General features: G+C 41.6%; 1 protein-coding gene across 3 annotated transcripts in view; it reads left to right on the top strand.

Moving 5' to 3' along the window:
• Window positions 1-17604, top strand: part of LRCH1 (leucine rich repeats and calponin homology domain containing 1) — a 213126-nt gene extending 195522 nt beyond the window's left edge. For 2 of the 3 annotated variants that reach the window (XM_081547409.1, XM_081547412.1), the window contains one exon: window positions 6312-8238. In XM_081547409.1, coding sequence (XP_081403535.1) covers window positions 6312-6518 — 207 coding nt within the window. In that variant the 3' untranslated portion in view covers window positions 6519-8238. Of the gene's footprint in view, window positions 1-6311; window positions 8239-15058 lie in introns of those variants that run through there. The other variant, XM_081547413.1, reaches the window with a different exon arrangement.
• The last annotated feature ends 326 nt before the right edge of the window (window positions 17605-17930 follow it).

Raw genomic sequence — 17930 nt, forward strand, 5'->3', positions numbered from 1 at the left:
TCGTGTTGATGCCGGTCAGACCGTGTACTGTCTCTGATATCTGGTGCAAATATCAGCTTGATCTTGAACACAGGCTGACCCTTGGTGGGCTTCCAAGTTCTTCAGAATATACCTTCAGTCACAAAAAATCCAACTTCAATTAAGCCTCTGGATCATGAGGCATTTTGTGAACATACTGAGGCTTTCTTTGCCTTTTCTGAGTCATCTTGGTCATTCCTGGTCTCTGACCTTGATGTGGAGAATTCACAGTTGGCTGCTGGAGGGTTCCCAAGTTTATCCAAACTTAGGGCTATTTTAGGACTCCTACTAGTCTCAGGTCAAGAAAAATCTCTCATTTGTGAAGCGTCAAAAGTACCAGAAAATATTTTTCTTACCAGGGAATATGTCAGCTTGATTTTTTTGGGAGAGGGAGATACTGAAATCTTTATCTGAAGAGAGATCAGATCTTCTGAGGGAAACAGCCTTGTCTTTTTCTGAGAGATATTGCCCTAGTCTCTCAGTCTGCTGGGAAGCACCCATGTCTATGTCTGAAGAGAGACACGGTGGTCTTTCTCTGAGAGAGGTCACTCAAGTCTCTGAATGAAGGGAGACGCCCTGGTCTTTCCTGGGAGAAGTCTGAGGGGGAGACACGCTGGCCTTTCTCTGGGAAAAGCTACCCAGGTCTCTGTGGGGAGATGCCTTGGTCTTTTCTCTGGAGGAAGTTGCCTAGGACTCTGACTGAGGGGAGACGGCCTGGTTTTTCTCTGAGAGAAGTCACCCAGGTCTCTACATGAGGGGAGATGCCCTGCTTTTTTTTTTTTGGAAAGAGTCCCTCAGGTGTCTGAGGGGACACACCCAGGTCTTTCCCTGGGAAAAGTCCCTCAGATCTCTGACTGAGGGGAGACGCCCTAGTTTTTCTCTGGGAGAAGTGGCTCAGGTCTCTGACTGAGGGGAGACAGCCTAGTCTTTCTTAGGAGAAGTTGCTTAGGTCTCTGACTGAGGGGAGACACCCTGGTCTTTCTCTGGGAGAAGCTTCTTGGGTCTCTTGACAAGGGGAAAAGCCCTGGTCATTCCTGGCAGAGGTCGCCCAACTCACTGTCTGAGGGAAGATGCCCTGGTCTTTCTCTGAGAGAAGTCTCTCAGGTCTCTGACTGATGGGAGACACCCTGGTCTTTCTCTGGGAGAAGCTGCTTGCGTCTCTGACAAGGCGGAAAGCCCTGGCCATTCCTAGCAGAAGTCGCCGAACTCACTGTCTGAGGGAAGATGCCCTGGTCTTTCTCTGAGAGAAGTCTCTCAGGTCTCTGACTGAGGGGAGATGCTCTGGTTTTTCTCTGGGAGAAGTGGCTCAGGTCTCTGACTGAAGGGACACCCTGGTCTTTCTCTGGGAGAAGCTGCTTGGGTCTCTGTCAAGGGGGAAAGCCCTGGTCATTCCTGGCAGAGGTCGCCCAACTCACTGTCTGAAGGGAGATGCCCTGGTCTTTATCTGAGAGAAGTCTCTCAGGTGTCTCTGAGTAGAGACATTCTGTTTTTGTTTTTTTTTAAATTGAAGGAGTGCTCGAATCTGACTGAGTGGAGACACCCAGGTCTTTCCCTGGGAGAAGTTGCTCAGGTCTCTGACTGAGGGGAGACACCCTGGTCTTTTTCTGGGAGAAACTGCTTGGGTCTCTGACAAGCGGAAAAGCCCTGGTCATTCCTGGCAGAGGTCGCCCAACTCACTGTCTGAAGGGAGATGCCCTGGTCTTTCTCTGAGAGAAGCCTCTCAGGTCTCTGACTGAGGGGAGACACCCTGGTTTTTCTCTGGGAGAAATGGCTCAGGTCTCTGACTGAGGGGAGACACCCTGGTCTTTCTCTGGGAGAAGCTGCTTGGGTCTCTTGACAAGGGGAAAAGCCCTGGTCATTCCTGGCAGAGGTCGCCCAACTCACTGTCTGAGAGGAGATGCCCTGGTCTTTCTCTGAGAGAAGTCTCTCAGGTGTCTCTGAGTGGAGACATCCTGGTTTTTTGTTTTTTTCTTAATTGAAGGAGTGCTCGAGTCTGACTGAGTGGAGACACCTTGGTCTTTCTCTGGGAGAAGTTGCTCCGGTCTCTGTTTGAGGGGAGAAGCCCAGTTCTTTTTCCGAGAGAAATAGCTCAGTCTGAGGGGAGGCCTCCTGTTCTCTCCTGGGAGAGGACAGGTCTCTGTCAGGTCTCTGTCCAACGTGAGAGAGACTCCCTGGTGACTTGAGAGAAGTCACCAGATTTTCTGAGGGGATTGCTCTGGTCTTACTTATTCTGAGAGAAGTTGCCCAGGTTTCTGTCTGAGGCGGGAATCCTTGGTCCTGTTGAGAATGGACAACCTGTTCTCTGTCTCTCCAGTTTAAATGAGAAAACTTGGCCTCCAACCTCTTTGTGGACCAAGGTCCTTCATTTAACCAACTTGCTCTCTTTAGAGGAAGAAGGAACTTGGAATTGAATGCACCTCGTTTTCTAGCTGCCTAGCCCTTCCTATTCATTACTATGTCCAGAGAGGAAATAGGGAAGAGGATCAGGGCAGCAACTCCATGGACTGTACAGGGCCCCTGCCTGCCTGAGCAGCACAGAGGCCGTGGGCCTTGCTGGACTGTGAGAGGTGGAATGTTTTCGTTCCATGTCCGCAAGGCAAGTCACTTGGTGTGCATCCTCTGCGTCAGCCAGATGAGTTAAAAATAAAATCCTAAAATACACTGAGAAGCTAACGATGATTGTGTTGATACAAATGGAATTATGATTGAATCTGCTTGTCAGTACCTTTCATATTGTATTTTTTTACTTTTTTATGAGGTATTATTTTTGAAAATAATTGTAAAACCTTTCCTACTTTACACCTGTTTTGAGGGTTTAGGACACTATATATATAAAACTGATCTGAAATTTTTAATTGAAGCACATTTTATATATTGAAGCTACCTTTTTTGTTTGTTTTAATCTTAAAGTAGGAGATATGAGTTCCTTTGCCTCTTTGAGCCCAATGCCTCTTTTCTTCCCCAAATCAATGACTTGAGTGTCTATTTAAATCCTAACTAATGAACACTTTTGAGGGGTGGTGAGATTCTTATTACAAGATTTACGTTTCTATTTGCATTGAGTATCTCTGAGGTTGGATAACCAGAGTTGCAGGTCTCTGCCTATACACCTAATTATATTAAAATCAGTTTTTAAATTCATCATTTATTAAATAAAGCTAATCTCAAGCTTGGAAAACCAGTCATCCCTTAATAGTTAGTAGCTGTTTATCACCATTCATGTAAGAATCCTCTCCCACTGGGTGTATCCTGGTGGCAGAACAAAGTCTGGTCAGTGGTCTGACAGCCTTTCAAATGTACATGGTTGAAAATAAATATTTTATTTCAAAAGCTTAAAATTACATTTCTAGATCAATTATCATACCAATATTAGAGTTACTCACTAAGTGCATAAAATTGGTGATTAGTTCTCATATCTGGAGAAAGCTCTGGGAACCTTTTCCTACTTTACTCTGCCAAATTATACCTTGTCAATTAAGACTTTAAATTTTCAGAATAACCATCAATGTTCTTGTGCTATGATATTTTAGATTCAAAATACTTTGTATTAATACGTATACTGCCTTTAAAATTAAATGTAAATAAACGGTATATTCTAAACTTCTTAGAATTTAGTCTGTTACATTCAGAATGCCTGTAAATTAAACCTTTTGCCAGATCCATCTACATATCTGTTTATATCTGTGGTATTTGGGGGAACCTGAGTTAATCTTTAATAGTAATTTTAGCCACACACATGTTGCCTTGCATCAGAATCAGTTAACCTCTAGTAATGGTGATTTCTGTTCACTATAATGGAAATTAGTATTTGCACTTGCCTCTGGGGACTCTTGAGTGTATTAACTATGTTTTTCAAACACCTTGCAATAATTACTAGTGCTCTGTAAATATATGGTGAAATTTGGACTCTTTAAATTTTCTTCTCTTTTTGTGTTTTCTGATTTTAATTATAAGAAAAAATAAAGCATAATCTGTAAGTCCCTCTTATTAAGACTTAAATTGGGGAAGCACAAGGGTCAGAAAACTCCTAGGTTCTCCTGGCAATTTCAGCCCTGGTTCCCATCATAGCATCCTTGAGGGGCTGATTTGATGGCTGTGAGCTGTGTGACTTGGGTGGAAGCAGAGGCGCCCGTACTCCACCTATTATGATTTTTGCCTGTCAGCCAATCTTAGACCCATGCCTTTTTCTTCAGAGATTGTGATTTAATTTAAACCACCCCATGGACTGGTTAAAAACAGCTCTACCCACTGTAATCTAAATAAAACCCAGAATCTGTGGCATCACAAAAATTCTTTCCAGAATGAGAAGAATGGTCTGTGTTGCCTACCCATGTGAGAAGTGTGCTGCTGAATAAATACACTGGAAACCATAGACGATTTGAGTTCTTTGATGGAGTTGCAGGGAAGCAGACCAGACATTTTCCATAGGGTTCTGGGAAATGTATTGAAATACATACTGGAGATATATACTGCTTTTACCATGGAAATACCACTTTTGTGACAATCACATTTCAGTGTGCATATGCCTTCTGTCTTATGTTCGTTTTGTTCAGAGTTCACTGATTAAGCACAACGTTGCAATAGAAAATTGTTATTGCAATAGGAAGCTACTTCTCCTAAATGTTTCCCCATCTGTTAATTCTTGACTCCATCACTGTCCTAGTGAAATACATTCTACTAGTAGCCTGGTGGTTCAGACAGTAAAGAATGTGCCTGCAATGCGGGAGACCTGGGTTTGATCCCTGGGTCAGGAAGATCCCCTGGAGAAGGGAAAGGCAACCCACTCCAGTGTTCTTGCCTGGAGAATCCCGTGGACAAAGGAGCCTGGCGAGCTACAGTCCATGGGGTTGCAAAGAGTCAGACATGACTGAGCAAGTAACACACACACACAGTAGCTATTTTAGTTCTTGAGAAAATAGCAGTGCTCACTTGATTCCTCCTAATGCACTGAGAAAAGATGTGTGATCTAAATAGATATAATGTAATTTGTTAATTTCCTTAAATGTCTTTTGTTAAGAGTATCTCTACCTTCATAAATTAAGATTGGGAGGTTTATAATCTTATTCAACCCATTTACACTGAGTTTGCCTCCTTACTAGGGGGCATAAAGCTAACTTCAGAATATACGAGAAAGACATAGTCTTTTAGAATCATCTTTCAGTTGCTCTGTGATTTGCCTCTGCTTAGCAGTGATGCTAAAACAGAGGGCAATGTTGTTGCAAAGTATATCATAAAATATATATTATATATATATATTTAAATGCTTTGCCTAATTTAGACATAAAGCTGCATTTATGAAATATATCACAAATATTTTCAAATATTTTCTTTTTTAATTTGGAAACAAAACCAGAACTTTGGTTTCATACCAACATATGAATTATAATTTTTAAGTTGAAACTGTGGTCAGAAATTCAGGGTATCAGAAAACCATTTTTTTCCAGAGAGCAGTAGGCATCCAGAGGTCAACTCAAGACTCAGCACCTAATTTTTGCGTTTAGTTGAGAAAGGAAGAGTTCTGCCTCCTTGCATGGTGACTGTCACGTAGACAACCTGCAGGTCCGCGCCCCGACCATACCTGTTGAGCAGTGAAGAAATTTACATAATAACACTATGCAGGAATGTACTGTTATTTAACTGCAGATTTAAGAAGTTCTGCTAGACTTTTGGTTTATGTCAGTAGCAAAAATGTGAAATTTAATGTACTTTTGGGGCACATGTAGGGATATAATTAGAACTAGCAATGCCCAGAGTTTATCAATAATTCTAAAAGAAAAACAAATTAGGCGCATGCATTACGTTTCAGAGAGAAATACTTATATTCAGTCTTCATAGACCAGGATAAAAAATGCATTAAGAGAATGGTGAAGAAAGGGATTAAATTTTAAAGCTTATATTTTTCCCTTTAGTAAGGTGAAGACCTAAATGTGTCCCAGGTGAAAAGCTCTTATTTTAATGCCATTGTTGACATATGAGAACACTTGAATATTAAAACTCTTTTAAATACCAGAATGACGTATAAATAACAGAACATTCTATTCCTCACTAGCAAGATTGGAGGTAAAGAATTTCTTTGTCCTATTTGCATAGAAGTCCTTGGGTATGTTGCTTTTCTTTTGTAATTAATTAAAAAAAAACAACTTTGGTGAAACGGTTTTTACCTGCTTGAAATAAGGGGTTAGTCTTGCCATTTGCTAGTAAGTAAAAATGTGTGCTTCTTTGCACCCATTGTTCTGTGTATTTTTAATTGTATGCACTGTCTCTTTCTGTTCTGATGGCTGCCCTCGGAATAGGCTGACCTCTGCTCTCCGTATGACATCCTGCAGTTGGATTTTCGTCACATTCGAAAGACTGTTGACACTCTGCTGGCACTTGGGGAGAAACCCCCACAACCAACTTCTGCCCTCCGCTCCAGGGATCTTATAAGCTTCTGTCTTGTCCACATTCTCTTTATAGCGCTGATCTATATCACTTACCGCTGGAACGCTCTGTCTCTGTAACGCCCGCATGTGCATCCTCATGCTCTGCTCTGTCCCCTGCCCTGTGACAGGGTCCTTCCTCCCTCTGGGCCTTTGCCTTGCAAATTTCCATCCCTGTCACCTCTTCGGTAATCTCTCAAGGTTTGAAGCTGAACGTTCACACATCAGATTTTCCAGAAGCACAGACTTTATAGAATGCAGTTCCTGTTAGATAATTTCGCTTGCTGAGAAACGGTGAGGACCAGGTGTACCCACACCTCGTGTCTCCTCACCACGTAGTGCCAGCAGCAGTGCCATGCACTGCCTCTTCTATCTCCCAGTGAGCTTTGCTGCCCTGGGTAGAGCAGAAGAAGTTTCCAGAACAGGAGCAAAGGGGATTTAGCGTATGAAAATCTTCCCAAAGTTAAATCCTAATGCAGGATTGGGCAGTTGAGCTATAGAGGGGCCGCTTTGCCAAGAAGACAGAAAGCAAGCATTTGGGGTCCAGTTTGGTCTATAAAAATCTTTAATAATAACCACCGTTGACCAAGTTGAAAATTACCATCTGGAAAATGACTGCTTTGCTGGCTGTCTCTTTGGCTTCCTCCCTGCTTCCTGCAGCGGGAGCTGTGAAGGGCATCAGGGAGGGTGACCCTCCGCTTCCACCCTGAGAGAGCCCCTCTGCCCTGCTGCATGAGACGACTGTGCAGAAGGGGCGATGGGGAGAGGGGGGCAAGGGGGGCTCACACTGTCAGAGCGCCCCCTGGAGGATCCACTGCACACCACTCTTTCTGTATATTTTTACTTCTTAATCCTTGTTTGGTCTACTCTGAGGCTCTTAGAAAGGATTTTCCAGAAGGGATTTCTATTTTTACATAATATAATGGGTCATTTTGCTTTTTTTTTTTGCTACATCACATCATAACTTCAAGTCTAGAATGTGATGGATTTGACAGTATTTATTTCCAAAGAAAGCCATGAGTCATGGAACATTCTTGGTCCTGGGCTTGGGTTACTATGGTAGGAGCCAATGAGATTGCTTTTATTTTAGAAGAATTTAGTTTCTCCAGTGACTTGAAATTTCCATTTAACCTTTGATTTCCAGTGACATTAGCAAGCTACTTCTATATTTAATAAACTTAAAGGATTATATGTTAATTATTATATCTGCTTTCAGAAGAATGTTATCAGTTTGTAATTAAAGAGGACATTGTGATCTTATCTAGACTAAGATATGCCTAGTTTGGGGATGTTATTTTATAATACGAGAAGGCCCTGCTCCAAGGTAAAGACAGACTCCCCAGTGCTTCAATTTATGTCTGGCTGCCAAATATCTTAGGTTGGGTGGAGGGGGAGAATGGAGTTCACGTCCTCAAGATAAATTTCTAATTTACTCAGCTGGAAGCAGTCTTTATAGATGGCTACTAAGAAGATAATTTTATTTTTCTGAACATTTCCATGAATCTAGGGGACTTGAGAATGTGGAAAACTCACATAGTTAGAAGAATATATTTTATAAAGATGCTTTGTTGGTAAATCAGATCAGATTTTCTAACAGGAGACAGTCTTTACATGGTAATATCTTGAGTTAACTGCGCCTTTCCCTCCTGATTTTGTGTTGATTGGTGAAATCCAGGGTGTGTGGAAGTTATCTAATTCACGTTAGTTGTGTAGTCAGTAACCTGCAGATGTACTGAGTTGCCTTTGGTGCTGTCTTGTAATCATTAATCTGTAACACAATAAAATCCCTTTGTACAATGTCTAACGAGCACCATGAGCCATAAGTTGTTAATAAACACATTTTGGGTGATAAATCCAAGTTTTTATCGGCCCATCAATACATTAATTTGTGCACCCCCGGAGTTACACTCAGCACTTATGTCCAGCTCTGCAGTGCATTGAGACTTCCTTCAGTTGTCATCACTGTTTGGTTTTTTTCCTTCTTAATTAGGGTGGGGACATAGAGGAAGAAGAGAGATGACTTACTGGGTAGCCACCTGAAAGAAAATTCTGTCAATAAAAACTAACTAGCACAATCGCATGAGAGCAGATTTAATTTTCATTGCTGACTTGACATCATTCTTTGGCTGCGTTCCTATTTCAGTTCTGGCTTCTGAAGTAGTTTTTTGAATGCACTTTCATTTCTTGTGTCATTAATGCATCTGTACCCTAATGTGCTGCTCCTCTGGGGATCTGTTGGATGGTATTTTTTTCATCAAATAGTCTGGTAACAAGCAGAACACAATTAATTTAGCCCTTTAGGCAAAACTTGGAATGAATTCTGTTGCCTATTACTGTTCATTTCTATTCTGAATATTATTAAATCTCCCTGTGGTTCTTCCCCCAGGTACTCATACACCAGCTCACATGTAGCATGGTGCCTGCCACTGCCATGTAACTAGGGATGCTTGGTCAACCCACTTGTTATCTGAGAGGTGGTTGGGGATTTAGTTGTGATTTATATATGCATACTAAATCTTCCTTTCACAAGAAAGACTTTTTTTTTTTAGTACTTCCTTCTAATACCTGATAAAAAATGATCAAGTATTTATTTACACATTCTTTTTGAAATAGAAAGATCTATTTGAGATGGAAACTTCTCTCCAATTCTTCTAGTTGGTGGCAACTTGCCACTCATTGTCAGGATTTCCAAAATCTGTGACACTAAGTAACTTCTATTAGTTCGTTCTACTTATGGATTTGTGGTTCCTAGGTAGCTCACTGTTCTTGGTGAGAAAAACTTAAAAATGGTGCTGGCAAAAAGGGCCCCACAGAACTCAAAAACAATACAGCTGAGTAGGATTTTCATCTCTGAGTAGATAAGTAAAGGCGCTCACAAATAAAGGCCAATTATTTGTGAGTAAGAAATTAAATTTAGTGTATGGTGGCTAGGGTTATGTCTCTAAATTCCATGCTGGTCTCTATCATAAGGAAAAAGGATGTTTTACCAACAGGGTAAATGTAATGGACAGTAAATTAAAATTTTATGATTTTGAAAACGGTTCTGGATTAGGTGAAAAATATTTTAATGGGATTTTATTTCAGGAGATTAAGTTTTTTAAAACATGTATTGAATTTGTGCAATACTATTTCTGCTTTATGTTTGGATTTTTGGGCCGTGTGGCATGTGGGATCCTAGGTCACCCACCAGGGATCAAACTCACACTCCCTGTATTGAAAAGTGAAATATTAACCACTGGACTGACTACCAGGGAAGTCTCAGGAGGTTAGGCTTTTAAAATTTGGCTTCAGATTTTGAAATTAGTTCTCAATAAATAATCAGGTATATAGAATGTTTGCTTTTTTCCTTAAGACTATCAGGATCCGGTTCTGTGGCTTTTTCTCTGGATTTTGTTTATGATTCATTCATTCTTCAAATATTGAATGAAGATTGTTTGTGCAGCACCCCACCTTGGCAATAAAAAGGGTGACCATGACAAGTGACCTTGTCTTCAAAAAAAACTTACATTCTAGACTAGGAGTTGGCACACTTTTTCTATAAAATGCCAGTAAATATTTTAGGCTCTGTGGGCTAAACCATCTCTTTAGGACTCCCCAGCTCAGCTGCTAGTGTGAAAGCTGCCACAGATGACTCATAAATGTGTCTCAATAAAACTTTATTTACAAAAACAGACCACGGGCCAGACTGGCTTACAGGTTTTTGGACCCTATATTGTGGACCTAGTGGACAATTGAAGAGGAATTCAATGGATAAGTTTCTGTGATAGGTCAGGTACAAGATTCTGTATGTGAAACACATGGACAAGGGGGACTGACCCTGATGAGAATGTGTGGTCTTTGAAGTCTTTCTGGAACCATGGTTTACACTGAAGCCTTAAAGATGTGTAGGAATAGCCAGGTGAAGGGGGTATGGTTTAGAAGGGTGAGAGAAGGGGTAGATATGTATAGAAAACAAATATTCTAGAAGGTAGCTGGGCTGGAAAACAGAGAACCAAATGAAGATTTGACAAGAAATTCTCTCAGTCTAGGAGAGGTTGATGTGATCCGTATTTCACATCAGAGGAAGCAGCCCCTCAGAGTTCTCATGTGGCAGAGCAGGAACTAAAATTCTCTTAACCCATGCAGAGAGTTTCAAGGTTCAGTCAGTTCAGTGCCAGGACTTTACATTTTAGAAGCAGACTGAACCACATGAAATGTGCTGCCTGGGTGACTTCATTTTGTCTAGTGGGGGTGGCCTGGCAGGAGGCAGCGTGCTTCTTGGGGAGCATAAGAAACTAGAGAAAGAGGAGAGCCAGGCAGGGACAGTGATCCACCTGCTCCCACGAGGCATTTTCTGCGAGAACAAGACGTCTGTCCCTCACTACAAAGGAAACCAAGTGAGCTAACCAGCAGAGCTAATGCCTTTCCTGTGTTGAGGGTTCTCTCATGCCCACCTGATGCTGAATTTGGTGGGACCTGCCTAGAGAGAACGCCAAGGGGCCAGGGGCCGTTTCCTGTCTCCTGGACACAGACGGAACATACTCATTTCTCAGTCAAGGACCTTGCGGGAAGCAACATGATGTCGTGGAAGGGATCGCTGATGTTAAGATGAGACACAAGTTCAAATCCTACTTTACCTACTGTGTGACTGTAGCGAAGTTACGCTCGCTACATCTCCGTTTTCTCCTCTGTAAAATAGAATATGGTGTATATTGGGTTCGCTAAAAAGTTCATTCAGGTTTTTCCGTACGATGTTACAGAAAAACCCAATACCGCGCAGAGTTGTCAAAAAGAAGAAAGTAAAAAAGCAATGTAAATCTATAGCATTGGGGCCAGACCTGTAGGAGGGACCCTAGAAGTCTTGCAGAGTTGGAGTTGAATCTTTATGGCTCGCCTGCCTTTTTCAGCCCTACTTGTTGTGGCTCAGAAGAGGGATGGGTGAAGGGATAAGAGTGAATAATTGTTTCACGATTGGAGAAGCAATACAAAGGATAGGGCGAGTTCTTGGGGGGGGGGTGGGGGCCAGAGTATTTATATGCAGGATACTACTTTATGATTCTGCTCTGTGCTTTAAAAAGAAACAACAAAGGAGCTCATGGGTATCCTAGAACAGTCTGCTGCTGCATTCTCGAGGGAAGCCACTCATCTCCTCTAACAAGGATATTTTAATGCATTTAAACCCAGTGTAAATGTTCACCTCTCTCTTTTAAGTCCATTACACAAGGTAAGGTGAAATCATTTCCCATCCAGCTATAAATTCACAGCAGTTCCTTCCCATCACAACTTCTATAGGGATTCCCTCCCTCGGGGATATGCAATGACAGGACTAGTGGGACAGAAATGGCCTTCTGGCCACCCGTGAAGCTCCTCTGCATTTCTGGCAGGCTCGTCCTTCAGGTTGTAATTCCCATCAGAGTTGTCCTCCCATTCCTGTAATAGAATAACCACAACTTCTGATTGTTTGTATAAGGTTTCTATGATCTGATGCTTGTCTTCTTAGGTACCTCCAACCCCATAATGTAATCTGAGGGCACCTCAGGGATTTTTAGGAAGTCTAAATGAAAAGAGAAAGCCAGAAAGGATGCAAGGGGTACCTTTCGTATCTTCCGTTTACTCCTTGTCACCAGCTGCAAGGCTGGAAGGGAGAATCTTGAACTCTGTGGGAGGACTTTGAGCTCACTCGGTGGTGACAACTCCAGTGTCCTGTTAGCAGGCGGCCAAGGCCTCATATCTTCCCATCCTGATTCTCTGGAGCCCCAGCCCTTCCCAAGCATGACTTCTATCTTGGAAACTCAACTCCGCAGACCGCTGGAGCCATCACTCATCAGTGGGACTGGGGCAGTCACTGATGGAGACATAACCGCTCAAGCAGCACTCAGGGTAACCCTATCAAAGCCATGTTGCACACAGAGGTTAGGCTTTGTGCAAATATTGTAGAATTCAAGAATATTTGCTGCTAAACATAGGTGAACACTGAGGTCAAAACACAAAATATCTTGTTCAAAATGCCTTGGGAAAATCCCTCGTTTTTAAACTTCTATTCATGTTCCATCCTCAGTGCTCTGTTGATTTCTTAGTGTTTTTTGCAATGATTTGTTGAGCTTATGTGTCAATATAATCCCTTTGTAATTTGATACAACTGAGTTTTTTTAGTTTGTTATTTATCTTTTAATTGAGTGTGGTTTTTTTGATACACAGGAGCTTTCTACTTTCAGGTGATCAGTTGTTTTTACCTTTTGTGATTTTTTAATCACATTTTCATCCCCATCTGTTTTGCAGCTGCTGCTAAGTTGCTTCAGTTGTGTCCAACTCTGTGCAATCCCATAGACAGCAGCCCACCAGGCTCCGCTGTCCCTGGGATTCTCCAGGCAAGAATACTGCCGACTCTTAGTGATCCCATGGATTGTAGCCTACCAGGCTCCTCCATCCATGGAATTTTCCAGGCAAGAGTACTGGAGTGCAGAGAAAAGGTTAAATACATATCTATATTTGATTGGAAGAAGTGTTGGGGATTATTTTTTTTAACTCTTCAATTCATCTCTCAAATTGATCTTGGCATCTGGTATAAAGTGAAGATTTATTTTTTTCCCAAGGAATTCCTTGCACCAGGAGCTTAACCATAATTAGTAGGCATTTATAATTTCCTACTTGGATTCTGTGGAAACCATAAGAATGAGGAAAATACATTCCTGTCTTAGCTGGTCTTAGCAGTGAAATGAGATTCACAAGCCATGGCAAACAGGTGTTGGGAAAGGGTGCACACTGGCCTCTGGCTGTGGCACAAGGAGGAACCCATGGTGGCCTGGTGCCCAGTTCATAACTTGGACAGAACCTCCTATTTCTCAAGTTGACATTTGGCTACTAAGTTGGCGAGCAGCATAAAGCTTGCCTCTCCACCAAACACACCACTGATGACAAGATAATCCTATTTGATACACACCAGCCACTTGAAATAACTGTTCAAATTGTGTTTTAAAGAATCAGCTGTTTTATATCGACAAATGGCCGTTATTTAAGGCCCAGAGTCAGAGTCTGAGATACTCTGAAGTTTACTATAACTTAGGGAAGTGGAGGGATGGGGGATGCTAAGACTGCGAGATTAGAATCTACGGATATTTCGAGGTTGTAAAACAGGTTCTGGCATGTGTCTTTTAAAGATCTTTTTAAGAGCAGAATGCCTGTACTTGGGATAACTTACCGAGATTCCTGCATTTAGGCAACAGGAAGATCTGGTTCCTCCAACAAGAGTCACGTGAAAGGAAGCAGTTCTGACCAGTGAGCCCAGTTGGCTTCAAGTTAAACACTGTGTCCACCACCTGGGGCTTAATGCAGCTTTCATTTCAACTCTTCTTAAAAATGGTGGCCACTGAGAAAGGAAGAAAACAATAACATGCATATATTAATGCATATATGTGAAATACAGAAAAGTGGTACAGATGAACCTATTAATTGCAGGACGGGAATAGAGACATAGACACAGAGAAAGGACAGGTAGACACGGCGTGAAAGGGAAGGGTGGGATGAATTGGGAGATTAGGATTGACGTATAAACGCTACCATGTGTAAAATGGCTAGTGAGAGTCTGCTGTATAGCACAAAGAGCTCAGCTCGGTGCTCTGCGATGACCTAGAAGGGTGGGAGGGAGCGGATATATCCAGACATACAGCTGATTCACTTTGTTGTACAGAAGAAACTAACACTACACTGTAACGCAATTATACTCCAGTTTGAAAAAAAAAAGTGGCTACTGGACTGTGGAGAACACACCATCTTCGGGTACATGAGAGGGAGTGTTTGCTGTGGAGTCATTTCCCCGTCAAGGAGACAGTCTCTGGCAGGAGATTCCCTTGTATGGTATTAGCCCAGGGTCAAACAACAGAAGTGTAAAATTATTTTGTCTTTGCTCTTTTGTAAACTGTCAGTTGAGCGTGCAGGGTGCCACACAAACACACGGAGTGAGTCGCCTTGATTATCTTCCTTGAGTAGTATGTGCTGGACATTTCCCAAGAGCAAAAATACAGTGCAAGAAAGTAGCAGGACATTTGTGTCTTTAACAGTTTTATCAAAGAGTCTTAAAAGGGAGGCTATTAAAGGCTGTGGTTAAAATTACTTATTTATAAGGCTGTTTGCAAACTGTGAGAAAAGATGCCTCCATTCTAGAGATCATGGGAAATAAAATGAACTAACTCAAGATTAATGGCCAGTTTAAAAAAAGATTTGTAAAGGTTTATGGTCAGTAGAACCTTGTGTGGTCTGTATAAATGAGTATTCAAGTTCCCTTAAAATGTGTGAGAGGATGTCTGCAACTTTGCTTTGTAAGAATATAAGCTAATATGTTCCTGGTGGGTGGTTTCCAACAGTATGTAGCTCAGGTATTTAGTGTCAAGGATTTTTTTAAATGTTTAGATCTTTTGCACATTTCAGGACGACTGGAAGTCTTTCACTTGTGGAAAATCATTATTTTCTTTGCCAACACAGTAAAGGTCTTTGCAGTGGGTTGAAAACTAGGGACAGGGCACAGTCTGAGGTGATCAAATAGGCAGACAGCAGAGCTTGACTTAACTCCTATCAGTGGTGTCTCGAGGTTTTATCATTAGATTCCAGTCATCTAAAAATCAATGCTTTGTTCTTCTTCCTTTTAGGAAAAACTGTGTCTACCCCATCACATCCTTGAAGAGAAAGGCCTGGTCAAAGTGGGCATTACAGTTCAAGCATTGTTAGATGTAACTGTAACAAAGGCTCTATTCACATGAGACCAACTCGTCTCCTTTGGGTCGGCTCGGACGCTTTTCTGCTCAGAGGCCCTGGACTCTGCTCTCAGCACCTGTCCCCTCCACCCTCCCGCTCACTGCTCGTCAGTCCCCCGACTCTAGTTGAATTGACGGAAGGACATGAGAGAAGATTCCCTACCTTTCATAACTGACTCTGACATTAAGGTGAGACAGGTAATTACCTAAAACCCATGAGGGAGCTGGTTGTGAAGAACCGAGCAGCACATCAACGCCTTCTACAGCCTCCTTCATCCCTTCCACGCTCACCCACTGCCATTACCAGAACACCAAGCACAACCGTTTTGCAGCAAGATGCATTTGTTCTTATTAAAACCAAACACATTGTGTATTTCGTGGGGGAGGGGGGTGGAGGGAATAGAACTCAATCAGGTTTTTCGCCACCAAATTTTTCAAGAAGTTTCTTGAGACCATTGCCTTTAAAAAAAAAAAAACTATTTTCGACATACAAAATATTTATATAAATATTATTTATTAGTGAGTTGTTATTCATCCTTTGGATGCAAATTGTAAACTAGGAAACTATTTTATTACTGCTTTTTTGTGGTTAAACACTTTATTTTAATATTATAAATATTGAGTTATTTTCTATCCTCTTTGGTGTCCAAGTAGTTCTAGGTCTCCATAGTCATGTTTTCTGATGTATATGACTCAAAAAAAAAAAAATCTAAGCAAAAAAACAGGTGCTTCTGTGACAAGAACTGTTTTCTGGGGAGGCATTATTTACACTTTGGTTTATGGAACATTGGTCTTATTTATATTTCTGCATTCCATCCAGCTTCCTACATTCCAGCAGCCCTGTTGTCCCCTTGATATAATGAACTGACTGAAATCAAGAGAGCACCCCAAAGTTATTTGTAAATAGCTGTGATGGAAAAAAAGACATATTAAACTTGAATATAAAAATGTGAACAATTCTCTTTTTGGGTTCATACTTATTTTGCTATGCACAAAACATTCACGGTTTAACACAAAGAAGTAACGAGTGTTGGCCTCATGTGTCTTATTGTGTAATTTTGCACTGTAACCTGGGTAAATGTCTAGCACCAAAGGTAGGTAATAAGGAAGTGATGTAGGAGAGCGGAGAGGAAAAAAAGATGATTCTGGAACCAAAAAGTTTTTTAAGGGCAGCTTTGTTGAAGAGTGATCAAGAAGTAACTTAAGATACAGAGGACCTAGGTCAGGAAACCAGCACTTGCTACAGCTGCCCATTTTAAAAGAGGCAACAATTCTAAGATGTAGACGGGCTTATTTTATTGCAGCTTAGCTGGTGGCTTTCAAAGTAGCTCATAAAACACTGCAAGGCTCACAGTGTCTGGTGTGAAACCGCAGAAGTGAGTCAGTGAATTGGTGGGGCAGATGGATGCGACACCAAGGTGGGCACAGGAGAAGGTGAAGTAAGTAGTATTTGTGAGGCTGAAGGGCCCAGCAGGGAGCAAGTTCAAACAAAACAATGACTTGAGAAAACCCAGCAAAGGAGAGGGATCCGTGTTGGTCTGAGGGAGTCACGGAAGACCTCACAGACACGCAACCTGTTTTAGGCAGTTGCATGCATGTGCACTCACCCTGCAGGTACAGATTTCCCAGGAATTCGTCTTTCAAAGTCTTGCGAATGCTGACTGCATCTTTGCCTCTGTGAAAAGCCATTGTTGAGTTTTTAGAGCAGCCGCAGCCGCAAGTTGTAAGACAGATGTGAACATGAAAGAGACCAGGAGGACAGTATGCATTGAACACAGACTTACATCAGCCAATGCCAGGGCTGCCCTCCCATCTGGGCCAGGGGGGAGGGGACGCTGAAAACAGTCGTTTGGATTGGCAGCTAGCAGTTACTTCCTATCAAATGTACTGTGCACTTTAACCTAATTTAAAATATATTTTAATGTTTTCCTGTACTGCACAAATACCTGTTTTGTCAAATAGCGTAACGATGTTAAAAAAAAAAACACTTTGAACAAAGAGCGTATTCAATGTAAGCGACAGTCAAAGGTTGATGATAGAAATAGGAATTCAGATGACTGCACCTTGATGGGCATTGAGAATGCAGGGTCCTGAAGTATTTTTTTCACATGTATATATGGCAATATGAAACTCTGTAATCCTTGTTTTGAAAGATCTTTTTTCAGAATTAAAATATTTCTTTTGATACTAATTTTCTGTATTTTCTTGCAGTTGGCTGTATAATATGAATGGCTTCAATATTTTGTAAAATGCTTTTTTTTTCCTTCAAAATGGAAGCCTTTGTGTGGCTAAGATGTCTTCAAGATCTTTGTCCATTGCTTATACGTGCAATAAGATATGCATGGCCGGCTGACAGTGCCCTAAATGGACAGCATATGCACAGTGCAAATATCCTTCCTTTTATGATTTTAACAGCCATTAAAACTTTGAATTTGTACAAACCATCTTCTGATTGACTTACCCATCAGATGCAGAAAAGAAATCATATGTAGAGTGTCACTGATGAAACAGATTGTAGCAATCATCTAGTGTATATATATGTTTTTGTGTTATGTATTGTGAAATATAAATATAATATGCATGTATAGGATAGGACAGTTTTTATTCAAACTAAGATCTCCCCCGGAACCCACAGAACATACAGCGCTCAAAAGCAGAGTTGCTATGATGGGGAGGGGTTGGGGGGGGAGGGCCGTTGGAGCCCATGTGTACATCAGACCTCTCCACTTGTCCCTTGGGTAGTGGCCCCAGAAGGGTCCTTGAGGAA

This window comes from Giraffa tippelskirchi, chromosome 12 (genome assembly GCF_054371585.1).
Source record: "Giraffa tippelskirchi isolate mGirTip1 chromosome 12, T2T-mGirTip1v1.2.pri, whole genome shotgun sequence".
NCBI classification, from domain to species: Eukaryota; Metazoa; Chordata; class Mammalia; order Artiodactyla; family Giraffidae; genus Giraffa; species Giraffa tippelskirchi.